Source organism: Carassius gibelio, chromosome B10, assembly GCF_023724105.1.
Source record: "Carassius gibelio isolate Cgi1373 ecotype wild population from Czech Republic chromosome B10, carGib1.2-hapl.c, whole genome shotgun sequence".
In the NCBI taxonomy this organism is placed as follows: Eukaryota; Metazoa; Chordata; class Actinopteri; order Cypriniformes; family Cyprinidae; genus Carassius; species Carassius gibelio.
The window spans coordinates 19,956,966-19,970,012 of record NC_068405.1 but is presented as its reverse complement, the minus strand read 5'-3'; the positions used below and the strand labels follow the sequence as shown (position 1 = coordinate 19,970,012).

At 38.7% G+C, this 13,047-nt stretch overlaps 1 protein-coding gene across 2 annotated transcripts in view; it reads right to left on the bottom strand.

Annotated features, from left to right (window-relative positions):
• Positions 1-1,854: 1,854 nt before the first annotated feature.
• The window catches only part of dscama (Down syndrome cell adhesion molecule a), a 73,800-nt gene continuing 62,607 nt past the window's right edge, over positions 1,855-13,047 (bottom strand). Inside the window, exons 19-33 of one of the 2 annotated variants that reach the window (XM_052567992.1) lie at positions 11,348-11,503; positions 11,114-11,247; positions 10,702-10,855; positions 10,036-10,153; positions 9,597-9,757; positions 9,399-9,497; positions 8,119-8,307; positions 7,732-8,022; positions 7,470-7,646; positions 7,260-7,290; positions 6,120-6,235; positions 5,850-6,041; positions 5,567-5,764; positions 4,391-4,693; positions 1,855-3,531 (exon numbers count right to left, since the gene is read on the bottom strand). In XM_052567992.1, coding sequence (XP_052423952.1) covers positions 3,182-3,531; positions 4,391-4,693; positions 5,567-5,764; positions 5,850-6,041; positions 6,120-6,235; positions 7,260-7,290; positions 7,470-7,646; positions 7,732-8,022; positions 8,119-8,307; positions 9,399-9,497; positions 9,597-9,757; positions 10,036-10,153; positions 10,702-10,855; positions 11,114-11,247; positions 11,348-11,503 — 2,669 coding nt within the window. In that variant the 3' untranslated portion in view covers positions 1,855-3,181. The remainder of the gene's footprint in view (positions 3,532-4,390; positions 4,694-5,566; positions 5,765-5,849; positions 6,042-6,119; positions 6,236-7,259; positions 7,291-7,469; positions 7,647-7,731; positions 8,023-8,118; positions 8,308-9,398; positions 9,498-9,596; positions 9,758-10,035; positions 10,154-10,701; positions 10,856-11,113; positions 11,248-11,347; positions 11,504-13,047) is intronic. The other variant, XM_052567994.1, reaches the window with a different exon arrangement.

The window sequence follows — 13,047 nt, the reverse complement described above, 5'->3', positions numbered from 1 at the left end:
TAGTTGTCTTAATGACTACCGTGTTCCACTATTACCCTCCAGGCTGACATGGCACTATAAAACCAATTTCTGTCCAAGTGCTCCAGGAAGAGTGGTTGTCACCGACTCTTCACTGAAAGTCTCTGAATCAATACAGCAATTTGAGAGAGTAACTTGCGCTCTTTGAAGGCCGCGTGGGAATTCACTTCCCAAACGACAGTCTGCTGGGTGAGGAGGTCTAAAGGGGCCGAACAAAATTAGAATAGTAAACAAAAGATGAAAACAATGCAATTAATTGTTTTTCCGCAAACCAACTTTAGGTGGAGTAGTTCGTAAATTATGGAAGAAAATTAGCATCTTCGAGCAGTGGGTTCCTTCTGGAATTTCCAGTGTGGCATAATTTATGTTGAAGAATAAAACAAGTTTCTTCAAGTAACATTAACCAAAGACTGGTGCCAGAATAAAATCCCACACACACACACACACACACGCACATATATATTTACAAATAATTAGGCAACAGCATTTAAAACATATTATGACATGTGTTGCTTGCTTTGTAGCTATAACAAATTAAAAATTGTCACAATACCAACATTTCAGCTGTCAGTATCAACATAATATTGCTTTTTCCAGTAAAAAGTAATCTTCACTGAATCAGAAGAGAAATATGCACATAAGCACCAGTCAGAAAGGAAAACTGATTTTTTTTTTAAGTTTCAAAAGTTTGACTTTTTCACTGGAGGAATAGTTTTTAAGCATTATGTATTGTGGGCATTTACAACCCAATCTCATGAAAGTGATTTGGCGTAAGAACCCCAGGGTTCTGGGGTAGATGCGTATCATATGCACGCGAAAACTGCGTATAATTTTGAACGCCAACAAATTGCGTATCATATGCACGCGAAAACTGTGTGTTATATGCACGCCAAATGCGTATCAATACACCAAATATCTGTTTTTATTTGCCGTACTATTTATACGCATTTTCGCGAGGCTGGGCTGGGCTGGTATTCAAGTTAAAATGCTTTAAAGATGGATTTGTACTTTGTTCTTAAAAACAAATGTCATGTGGCATGTTGTGATGTTTTTATCAGCTGTTTGGACTCTCATTCTGATGGCACCCATTCAGTGCAGTGGAGCAAGTGATGTAAATGCAAAATTTCTCCAAACCTCTTCCGATGAAGTAAAATAAAATAAAATAAAAAATCATCTTGGTTGGCCTGAGGGTGAGCTCATTTTCAGCAAACGTAAATTTTTAGGCAAACTATTTTATATTACACTTACAGTATTTTGATGTTTAGTCGGTTGCTGTGCCAATCATCATACAGTTGTGACTGATTCATAACTGCAGTTGTTCCTCCTGAAATCCTGGACTATTTCTAACTTTTGTTTGCATTGCTAATGTTCTGTTGTCCCCCTTGGGCCACCATAGCTGAGGAAAATCAGCACACCAACAAGAAAGGGAAAGTTCTGCTTCCTCTCAGGAGGATGTGTGGTTCTACTTTCATTGTGTTCCCGCTGAGCTCGCTGTCTTTCATTCGAGTATGATTTCCAAAACGAAATAGCTCTATTATTCATTCAGATGATCCAGTGAACAGTGATTCTGTCTTTGCTGTGATTAAACCAATAGTTCACCCAAAATGAAAACCATTTATTCAGCCTCATCTCGTTCCAAACCCTGTATGACTCTCTTTGTTCTGTGGAACACAAAAGAAGGAATGCTGAAGGTTTTTAACGACATATATGGGGTGAATTTTTTCTTCAAGTTCATCTTTCTGAAGTGAATCTCATCTCGGTATGGATATTAAGCTCCGTTCACCAGATCCCTTTATATCCCACAGCAAAATGAAAAGCCTTAACCAATCTGCCAGATTCGTTTGGGGATCAACCTTTTATTAGTCGACAGGATTATCATGGAAAATCTTTTCTGGAGTGTCACAACTGTGAGCACTCGGTTGAAAAAAAAGAAAAAATAGAAAAAACAAATTATTCGTGAAAAACAACAAAAACATTTGTAAATGAGTATAGTGAGGACAATAGATTTATCTAATCAAATATAGCGAAATATCATCTCACAATTCTTCATCATAACTCTCCCTGCAAGACAGTTTGGTGCAGAGCGGTAACAGTAACATATCGCTACCGTCGGCTCATAATCATATAGAACTGCTTGTGGTTCTTCATGATTTTAATCATAATTGTTATTCTTTAAGGGGATCTCTTTAGATTGTCTCAGTTTCCCTGTAGTGCAGCATGTCTGCAATGCAGCAAAAATAAATCTAATGAAGACGAGAGAGCATGCCTTGAAGACACCTTTCTAGTGCACCACACATAGGAGGTGAAAACGCCGTCAGCAGTGACGGTCCAGTCTCCCCCGTGCAGCATGCTAAATCAACCTTTGCTTTCGCCGCAGCTGATTTACACCCGAATCTGTCATTTCTTTCGCTCCGGCTCTCAGAAGCTCACATCATGGGCGAGATATACAGTACAGTAGAAAGCAAACGTGGTTCATGGATTTTCAATATTGCACCATTAGAGAATGGAACACAAATAATTATCAATCAAGACTTGCTTTTCTAGGTTAAACAAGATATGTGCAAACAAGACTAAAGGACTTTATTAACCAAATCAAAAACTTTCCCTGTAATACCCACAAATAAAAGTGATTTCCTATTTGATATATTTTTTTTTATATATATATTTATACTCAGAAGAATATGAAATCTTCACATTTGAATATTTTCGTCATCAAAAAATTCAGGGCTGGACCGTCCAGTGGTCGGTATTCATACTGTCATCTTCCTCTTAAATTGGTTCATCCTCATGCACTCCCAGGATTTCTTCAGAACAGAACGCTGACAACTTCGGACCAATGGAAATCACTCTCACGCATTATCCCAAACTAACTACACAAAGAAATTTTAGTTAAAAAAAAAAATAACTATGAAAATGGGTTCCCATTCATTAGTTTGTGCACACTAACTGCTAAAATAAGTAAATTAGTAAATCATCATCATTAATAATAATAAAATCATTTTGGCAATCTCTGGGTTTCTGGAGTTCTTTTTAAGAAGTGAATTCACTGTTTAAAAAAGCATAAAATAAAGAAACTGTTAGGAGTAGAAGTGGAAACATATATACAACCGCGCATGAAGAGTTCGCTTTTTGCTCTTGATGTTTTATTTTTGTCCGGTCTTTGTTATACCAGTGTGTAGGACTTTGTGTAGGGATTGTTGCTCTGTTTTAAGTGTCCTCTGGAGTCCAGCAGCGATTCCTGGGAGGTGCTCATTTTGGCAGCCTGCGCCAAGTCCGTTCCGGCCTCTCTCTGTGGAAGCGTCGAGGCCGTGCCCGGCTGCCACTGCTGCACGTCCCTGCTGGTCGGCACCTCCATGGGTGTTGGCTCCAGCAAGGCAGGGCGCTTCATCGAGCGGGTCTTCTGCGGCTCCAAACAGGCCTGGGCCATCGCTGCTTCCCGAGAGGATCCCGGCACACCCCGGTTCAAAAGGAAGTCCATCCGCAGGTACGGAGGCAGGTGTACGAGCTCCCCTCCTGCAGGATAAAGAGAAATTCTTTTCTTAGCATGGCAATTCAACTTTGATTCCACCACGTTGTCATGTTCACGTGACCTACCAGAGTCAGTTGCGTTATTTCACTGCAAATCACAACTGAAATTGAACATACTGTTTATCAGACGTGCTGATTTTATCATTCTATATAATATGGAAACAGGCATATCAAAATGCTGTTTCAATGTTTTTAGCATCTTACAGCATGAGCACCTCATTTTTAAGCTATTTACAGCAACAAAAAAACACTTTAACAAGCTGCTTAGCTGGTCTTAAATGGTTTAACCTGTTTTGAGAGTTTAGCCAAGCTTCTGTTTACCTAAATTAGCTTGTCTCCCAGCCAGAGCAGCTAAAAAGTGCCCCAAATCCTCCAAATCCAGCCCACTGGACCATCCAAACCAGACTAGGGGACCAGCTAGGGTTGGGGAATTATTTTCAGCATGTTTGGGCCAAATTACAAGATACTTTTCGTGAAGCACTGTAAGAAGCTCTATTCACAAATGACTTTGAATGGAGTTTGATGTTAGAATTTTTCTTATCTAAAAATTGTAAAAAATAAAATAAAATAAAAAAAAATAAAAAAAATCCATTGTGGAATTGCCTCATCCAAAAAGGATCCATGTGAAATCGGCATTGGAAAACATTTGCACTCATGCAAAATTCCAAATCGCGTGAATTTTGGAATGACTGGATTCTGCACACAAAACCCCCTGAAAAATGATGAATGTGACATCACCTTTAGAGTGCATAGCTAGCTCCTCAAGCTTTTTTTTATTAACACAAGGTTATTATGAACAGCTCCAATTGGCTGAAATTGAGTTACCTCCCACCAGTAGTCTCACCTGGTCTGTGTGCCTTGGGGACGGCCATGTTCATCACCCTGCAGACGTCCTGGGGTTTGGGTGGTGAGGCAGTGAACCTGCAGATGCCTGATTCTGACGGTGTGCTGGAGGTCAGACTGTCCGTGTAATCGTTGGTGCCGGCGGTCATCTGCTCGGAGGATGTGTCTGAGATGAAGCACTCTGTGATGGTGAACTTGGCATGTCGTAGCTGTTCTTCCATCTTGGCATGTTCATAGGCTCTGGCCAGCTCCTCGTATGTAGAAGAAGCGCTCTCAGTGGAGACCATGCTGCTGCGAGCGCGGTCTGAACACAGCGGGTCAGAACTCATCAGTTACAATAGGCACTTCTAGCATGTATTAGCTTTGACGTGATATTTGATATTTTGTCGCTGATATAAAACTAACATTGTGAATGTTTTTATAATTTAACATGATATGGCCATTCAGAAGAAAAAAGAACAGATACATTCATGTTCAAAAGTTAGTTTTTTTTTTTTAACTTCTCACCAAGGCTACATTTATTTGATTACAAATATAAAAGTAATATTGCGAAATATTGTTGAAATTTAAAATAATTAGTTTTCTATTTCAATATATTTTAAAATGTTATTTATTCCTATGACGCAAAAGCATAAATTACCCCAGCACAAAAAAACATAACAAAAACATAATAATTTTTTCATGATACTTTGATTTATATATGTAAAATAATTAATAAAAATATTTTGTACTAGTAGTATAAAAGTAGTATAAAAGTATTTGCTGAATGGTAATTAATTTAATCAGTTCTTGCTAAATACAAGTATTAATTTCTTTTTTTTAAAAATCAATCAATAAATAAATATCACTGACACCAGATATTTAAACAGTACTATAATAAAATAATAATAATAACAAAAACTAAAATAATAAAAAAAGTCAAATGAAATTTTATGCTTCAAATGTTTTATTGCAGTTCAAGTATGTAAAAATACTGTTTATTTCTTTGCAGTTTTATATTCATGCATAAATTATTTTTTATCCCACTCTTCATTGTGTTCATAATTTTTAAAAACCGGAAACACGTACATACTAAGATATATCATAAAAAAGTTGAAGTCATTGAAGTACCCAGCTTTAATAACACGTCAAGCCGACAAAAGAGAAGCTAATAAAAGCTCAAGATGTACAGACTGACCTGTGTCCTGTGATGGACTGACACTATAGCTGTCGCTTTCTTTGTCCACTGAGCCGGCCACTCTGGGCGTCCCCAGCCTCCAGTCCGTGCTGAGTGTGTGGACGGAGACAGGAGGGTGAGGGCGATTCAGCGTCCACTGACTGGCATAACGGTTACGGGTGGCAGGGCCAGCTTTAGCTGTACGGCGAGCGGTGGGATCTGGGGATGGTTATGAAACGCTCGGTTAAATAGCATGATCACATATTCACTCTGTTGTTTGAGTGTTAAGAAGTTTCTTTCTTACTCGACAGACTGCTCTTGCTCGTCCCAGGACGGACATCAGAGACGTCCACCAGCGGGCCGGTGGCCTGCGACAGAGACTGATAGTGGACAGAGTGCGTGACGGTGGCCGACTTCTGTTTGGCAGTTTCTCCGAAATCGTTATCGGTCAGTAGCACTGTTGATCTGTCGTCTAACAGGGGAGGGAGCGATGGAACTATTAGAGACCCTAATAGTATCATTCTTTTTCAGAAATATGTGTAGGTTTGAATATGGTTCAGCGCAGACGACTCACCCACTGTTTCCATGGTGTCTCTCTCTTCGATGAGCAGCTGCGCTCGGGGAATGTCGATGTGCATGCGGAGGGTCTGCTGTTGTTTGTTAATGGTATCTGAAGGCCTTGTGTTCTTACTGGAGGAGAACACAAACAAGATGGGGAAAACCTCTCGGCTTGTACAAGGTCAACATGAGACGTGAGCCATCAAAGAAGCTTTCGTCTAAATGGTTCCATAAAGAACCTTTAACATCTGAATAACCTTTCGGTTTCACAAAAGGTTCTTCGAGGTGAAAGAAGGTTCTTCAGATTATAAAAAAGGTTTTGATAAAGAATGGTTTCTTTTCTCTGTGGGACACGGAATAAGAATTTAGAAGAACTTCCCAGCTGCAGTTTCTATGTGATGTAAGAATAAAGGGCTGTCAAACTCAAAGGACAAGAGAGTCATCATCAAAGCATCCTAAATCCTTAAAATCTTCTGGAGCACCAGCCTTTTGCGCTTTATTCATCACATAAATCGAATTATTATAGATTCATTTCTCTATAATGTTCTTTAGAACTGTCTGTTATAGTGAATCTGTTCAAACACTGGTTCTATTATATGTCTCAGTAGATCTGCAATATAGTGAAGCGTATGAATCACTTGATGATTTGATTCATTTGTGCATAAGATTCTTTAAAATTGTCTATTAGAATGTATTTATTCACTTATATTGTTAGAATACCTGGAATAAAGTACATCATTATGAACTACTTAGGGATTTTTAATAAAAATGCTTTAATAGAAACACTGATTACACTGTAAGGCTTTATACAATTTATAAATCGTATGAATGACTTGACGACTTTTAAAAAAAAGGCTGATGGCACACTTGATGAATGGCATACGAGTCGTGAATGACTATGAACACAAAATGCTGATAGAGTTTGATTCATTTGTGCATGATATGCTTTGTAAACATCCATTAAAATGAATCTGTTAATGAATCTGACTTATGACGTCTATGAAGCTTTTAGTCATTTTAGGATCATTATGCTGTCACTGAATGGAAAGAGCAGCTCAGAGACTATTCAAAATATCTTATTTTCTGTTAAATAGAAGGACATTTCTATTTTGGGGTGCTTTTGCTGTAAAAAAACAAAACAAATCAAAGTGTTTACCTCATAAGCATTTCAGCCAAACTCTTTGCATCTGTGAAAAAAAACAACCCAACAAGCTTTATTAAAATAAACAGGAAATGGAAGTACTATCGAAGTCATGAAGAATAAGACTGATATGAGTAAAATCTCAAACTGTGTTTACGCCTACGAATCTACACCTTCTCTTTGAAAACGCTCTAATATCTAAGAGCTGTGAAAAAACCGTCTGACCCCTGAGCCGCTTCAGCCTCTGCTCTCTCCTCCTCCTCCTCAGCACCATCAGCAGGACGAAGAGCAGCACCATTCCCACCAAAATGCAAGAGATCGTCACCATCATCTTCATCCCCTCATTGCCGGGTTTCTTCACCGGGTCCCTCACCGCAGTCTTCACCAGCGGGGAAATGGTACCTTTTCGCAAACACATGTAACATTTAAAAGCGCAAACAGTTCATCTGACATTGACTTTAAAGGTGATCCGTCAAACTTCGCTTACTGCCGTCGTAGCTCAACGTAGCAAACTTGACACGTTTCTCAGCCAACCCTGCGCTGTTGTGCACCTTCATCTGCAGTTCGTACCAGGTGGCTTGCTGCAGGTCCGGCACGTTGAAGCTCTTTGTGAGAGAGGTGCGCTTCACTTTGGTCCACACGGGGCTGTCCAGAGGACGGTATTCCAGAGTGAAGGAGGTGATTGGACAACCGCCATCATTCCAGCCAATCAGGTTGAGTTTGATGCTTGTTCTGTTAATGTTATGAAAGAGCTCCTGCTCTTTGGAGAACTGTGGCTCTGTGATGGGGGAAGGAGAACAGGAACGCTGTTTGCGATCACCATTTTCAACACCATTATTTGAGAAATAGGATATATACGAAACAAAGTGCACACCTTTCCCATGAGTCTTTGCTTCGATGATCTCACTGATTCGGCCTGGACCAACAGCATTTTGGGCCGTTAGCGTGAACTTGTACCAAGTGCCACAGTTGAGGTTCTCCAGACGGTAGGAACGCTCGCTGGGACTTATAGAAATACTTCCCCACTTCTCACTGTTGTCCTCCGAGTACTGCAGAATATATCCTGCATGGAGAAGTCATTTATAAAAATAAATCTGAAGGATTTTTTACGACTGACTCTCATTTTTCAAGCAATGCAATCGAATCCATTTGTTCAATGCTCTTTATATCCAGCTCATCCACATCAGTTGCTATAGTAATGAGTTTTCTGTCACATCCACAGACTTGCTGTTAGTGTGACAAGGGTGGATGAAGTGTAGACCTTGCTATATTTTATGTTTTCAAACACAGTTGTCACTTTACTGTTTATTTCATTAACTAATGCAATGAAACGCATTTTAAGTTTTGAATTATGACATCATGATATGAGGGATTTTACAGTTTGTCACACCTACTTTAGTTATGTTAAATTGGTTTATATTTACATTACCATTCAAACGTTTAGGGGTTGATAAGATGTTTTAATGTTTTGAAAGAAGTCTCTTGTGCTCAGCAAGGATGCATTTATTTAGTTGAAATTACAGTAAAACATTAATGCAATACATATTTTTTTTTTTTATTCCTGTGATGCAAAGCTGATTTTTGTATATTACATACACATATAACCATGAAAAGTTCTTTCTTTTCATTTTTTTTTTTGAGACAATCCAGTTTACATGTTTACAAATCAAATGCACATGTAATCTAATATGATTATTTCTCTGCTTATTCTGAACTAAATGGATACTAAACCAAAGGACCAGATCATCACAAATAAATCTACCATCAGTGCAAAAACTATGATGAAACAGATAGTTCAGATGCTGGATTCTGATTGGATGAGCCACATTCAAAGCTTTATGCCCTGTAATAATGCATTTGTAATAACACACTAATTCAATTCAATTTTAATTTAGGGGAAAATATCTGATCTGAATTAGATTTGAACCTGTTTGTACTGGGTTTCTAAAAAATGTAAAAACATAATTTTTTTTTTTTTTTTTTTTTTGCCATTCAGGCATCAAAATCAAAAATTTATTTGAATAGAATATGCCAAAAATAAAAAGGGTTTTGCTTAAATCATGATCATTTGAAAGACGGATTATTATTATTATTATTTTTTTTAGTTTAGTATTTTTTCCAGTAAGAAAACAGCTGAAGGTGGAAGCAGCTCACCTCTAATGGAGCTCCCGCCGTTGTCTCCTGGTATCCAGGACACAGTAATGGATGTGGTGGTTGTCTTGGTCACAGTGAGACGAGGCTGGTCAGGGGGGACTGAAGATGATATTTATACAGTGAGAAACATTGCGGAATAACACAAAGGAAATGAAACTGACACATAGAGGACCGTCCTGCCCGCCTCTCACACCTCACCTTGAACCTGGAGGTTGAGAATTATTTCATCCGTTCCCCAGTTATTGCTGGCGACACACGTGTAATACCCAGAATCCTCTGCTTTCACGGTCTTAATGACGAAGCTGCCATTTCCATGGATACTGCGTCTTCCATCGATGACCGCAGGGGCTGGGCTCCCGCTGGCGAGAAACAGTGTGAATCCTCAATGAAGAGGGCAGAGTTTGACATTTCCCAGCATTCCCCAGTGACTGATTCTACTCATAGGTATTCAGATGCTTGTGTTCGCTCTTAATGAAGGGCTAGGTCTGCAATGCGGTGTGTTTTTCACTATAATACGGAGCTGTGGTCATGTTTGTCTTAAATCACGTGCTCATACTCACGTACTGTAAATATGTTTTTGAGAGTGTACGTTCTATACATTCGAGTTATTCTAGTCCCATAAAACAGATTTATTTACCTCTCTTTCAGCCATTTAATGGCAGGAGGCGGGTCTCCGACCGCCCTGCAGGGTAAAACAACATCCCTCATCCATGGCGTTGTAACAGTACCACTGAAGGTGAGGATTTTGGCAGGAGCTGTTTAAAACATAAAAAATAAAACACAACAATTTATTGTTTTATTGATTTAGGAAAGCTGAATACACAATCCTGCTGCATAATTTAGTTGCAAAACACAATTATTGCATATACAGTAACATCATATTTATGCTATTATTCTAAATAAATTAATATTTCTATTTAATAAGGATGCATAAAATTGATCAAGTGACAGTATAGACTTTTATAACTTAGCAAAAGATTCCTCCTTCAACTAAATGATGTTCCTTTAGAGTTTTCATTCATTAAATAATCTTTACAAATTTATTTAAGTGTACTTAAGTCCCTAAATATCTTTTGGGCCCACTGTATGTTTCAGAATATTTTTACACATTTTTTTTTATACACTGGCATATTTTGTATCTTAGACTGCTCATGGCTTATTGTCATGCTCCTCATGGGAAGGCCAACAACATTTCAAAACAAATGACCCCAGAATGGTTGCTTTACAGAATGTATTCAACTTCAAAATATCCCCCTAAAACCACAGATGAACTGCTTTGCTTCTGAAGAACGAATCGACTCACCTTTGGCCAGAGGTTCCACGGTGATGACATCACTGCTGTTCCCCCGGCCGGCCGCAGTCACCGCCATCACCCAGATACTGTACTTCCTGTTGCGACTGAGATTGTGAACCCGGTGCAGGAATTCATCTGGGGCCACTTCAAATTCACTGACCACCTAAACGAGACCCAAAATAAGAGACCGCTGGTTAGACCTTGTGTCTTATATCAGTTCCATCAAACTTGCGTCAGATGGTTCTCTCATTTTTAAATGGGAGAGAAGAAGCTATTTAAACACCACCTTTATCTCAGTGGCACAGTACTGGCCCTGTGCTAAAATGTTTTGCACTTCCACACGCCGTTTAACACGGTCTAAATAGCCAACCTGATATCTCTCCTGTTAGTACGAGAGCAGTTGGCTGAGTCTTAGGCCTACCGTTGGATACGAGCTGGAACAGAAGACTGTGTATTTCCTAATGATGCCATTCAGCTTCAGCGGAGGGAGCCAAGAAACATACACCACAGAGCTGGAGGCTGCAGCTGCCTTCACCCCGCCGGGCGGACCTGGCACTGCAGGGAAAAGATTCAGGATGTTTGGAGAGGTCTTTACCAACTTTTTTGGCTGACAGATTGGCAAAAAGTTTTTTCTGTGAATTTAGTTGGTACATACCATCCTCTTTGGTGCGGATGTAGATCTGGTCGCTGCGTACTCCGTCTCCTGCTCTGGTGAAGGCCAGAACTTGGATACTGTAGTTGGTGTATTTCTCCAGACCCTCCAGCTCCAGCTGGTCCTTCTGGGTAGTGACGTTTCTGATTTCCCCTAGTTCTGTAGAGGCAAAAACAACAAGATTTTAAAATGCTTAAACTATCAACTCATACAGTAACTGACTGTGCTAACGTCAATATTACTGAGATTTCTAAAATGCAGTGAATACTGATTTTATACAAAGCTTGAAATATAAAATAATAGTCAGAATGACGGTGTCTCCATTTCTTCCTGCTATCTAACATTCCTTTGAAATTCTAGCTGCTGCTGTTGGATGGAAAAGAGCCGCTGTCTCCTGCTCAGTGCTGAATTTTATCCCCGAGTTGCCAGGGCTGAATTCTGCTGCTTCATAATAAGGCAATTTATAAGCAAATAGCTCCTGGAAAGAGCCGGATCGACATAATGTGTGCTGTGAGTTTGTTCTACTGAGCACAAGTTGATCGAGAGCCATAAAGCAGCCAATTAAACAGGTGTGCAGAATGTGTTATGTTGCTCTCTGGTTTGTGTGCTGCGGCGCTGAGTGATCGATTAACTAACCTCAAAGACTAAATCATTCATGAGAGGACGCTCAGAAAAAGCCTTATTCAAGTATGCATGCTGGCACAACACTTATGAAAATAGACTATTGCTGAATTGCAAAATGCATGTGATGCAGTGGTGATAGTGTAGTTTGTATTTTTCAGTATGTAGTATGCCAGTATTGGACAGTAAAATGCATATGGGTATTAGAGAGCTCTTGAATAACTGCATGTATTGATATCAGAGACACGGTTGTGGATAGCATTATCCTAAAAAGCAAACTTTAAAATGAAAAAAAAGTATATAATGTTCTATAGTTTGGGATGCAATATTGTCACACTATACAGTACACACTTATAATATATCCTTTCAACTGGGAATTCTTCCTTTAGAATGCCAAATAAACTCAATACTAATATACAAAATGCCTATGTAATTCCCAGTTGAAAAGGTATATTCTGCCCCCTAGTGGTCAATGGAAGCAAAATATGTATAATAACAAAAATCACAAACACACCGTAATAATACATATTCATAAATGTAATCGTGTGCATGTGTGTGTGTGTGTGTGTGTGTGCTCTTGTTTTTGTGACATATCAGGACACAACTCTGTATAATGACATGAGTATGAAATAGGTATTACAAGGATAGGGTGACTTATGAGGACATAACTCATGTCCCCATTTTTCAAAACGCTTATAAATCATACAGAATGAGTTTTTTTTGAGAAAGTAAAAATGCAAAAAGTTTCCTGTGAGGGTTAGGTGTAGGGTTGGCGTAGGGCCATAGAATATACAGTTTGTACAGTATAAAAACCATTACGCCTATGGGATGTCCCCACTTTTCACAAAAACAAACGAGTGAGTGTGTGTATATATCTATAAATGAAAATGTATTATTATTAATTTATGATCTATATAATTTTAAACAATTTATCTCTTAAGAGAGAGAGATTTTTACATGTGATAATCATATTTAACATAATATAATATATTAACATATTAGTATTTATTATTACTTTCTCTTTGTGTGTGTATATACATAAATTACTATTTTTTATTATTACTCAAATTTTATATATTGTA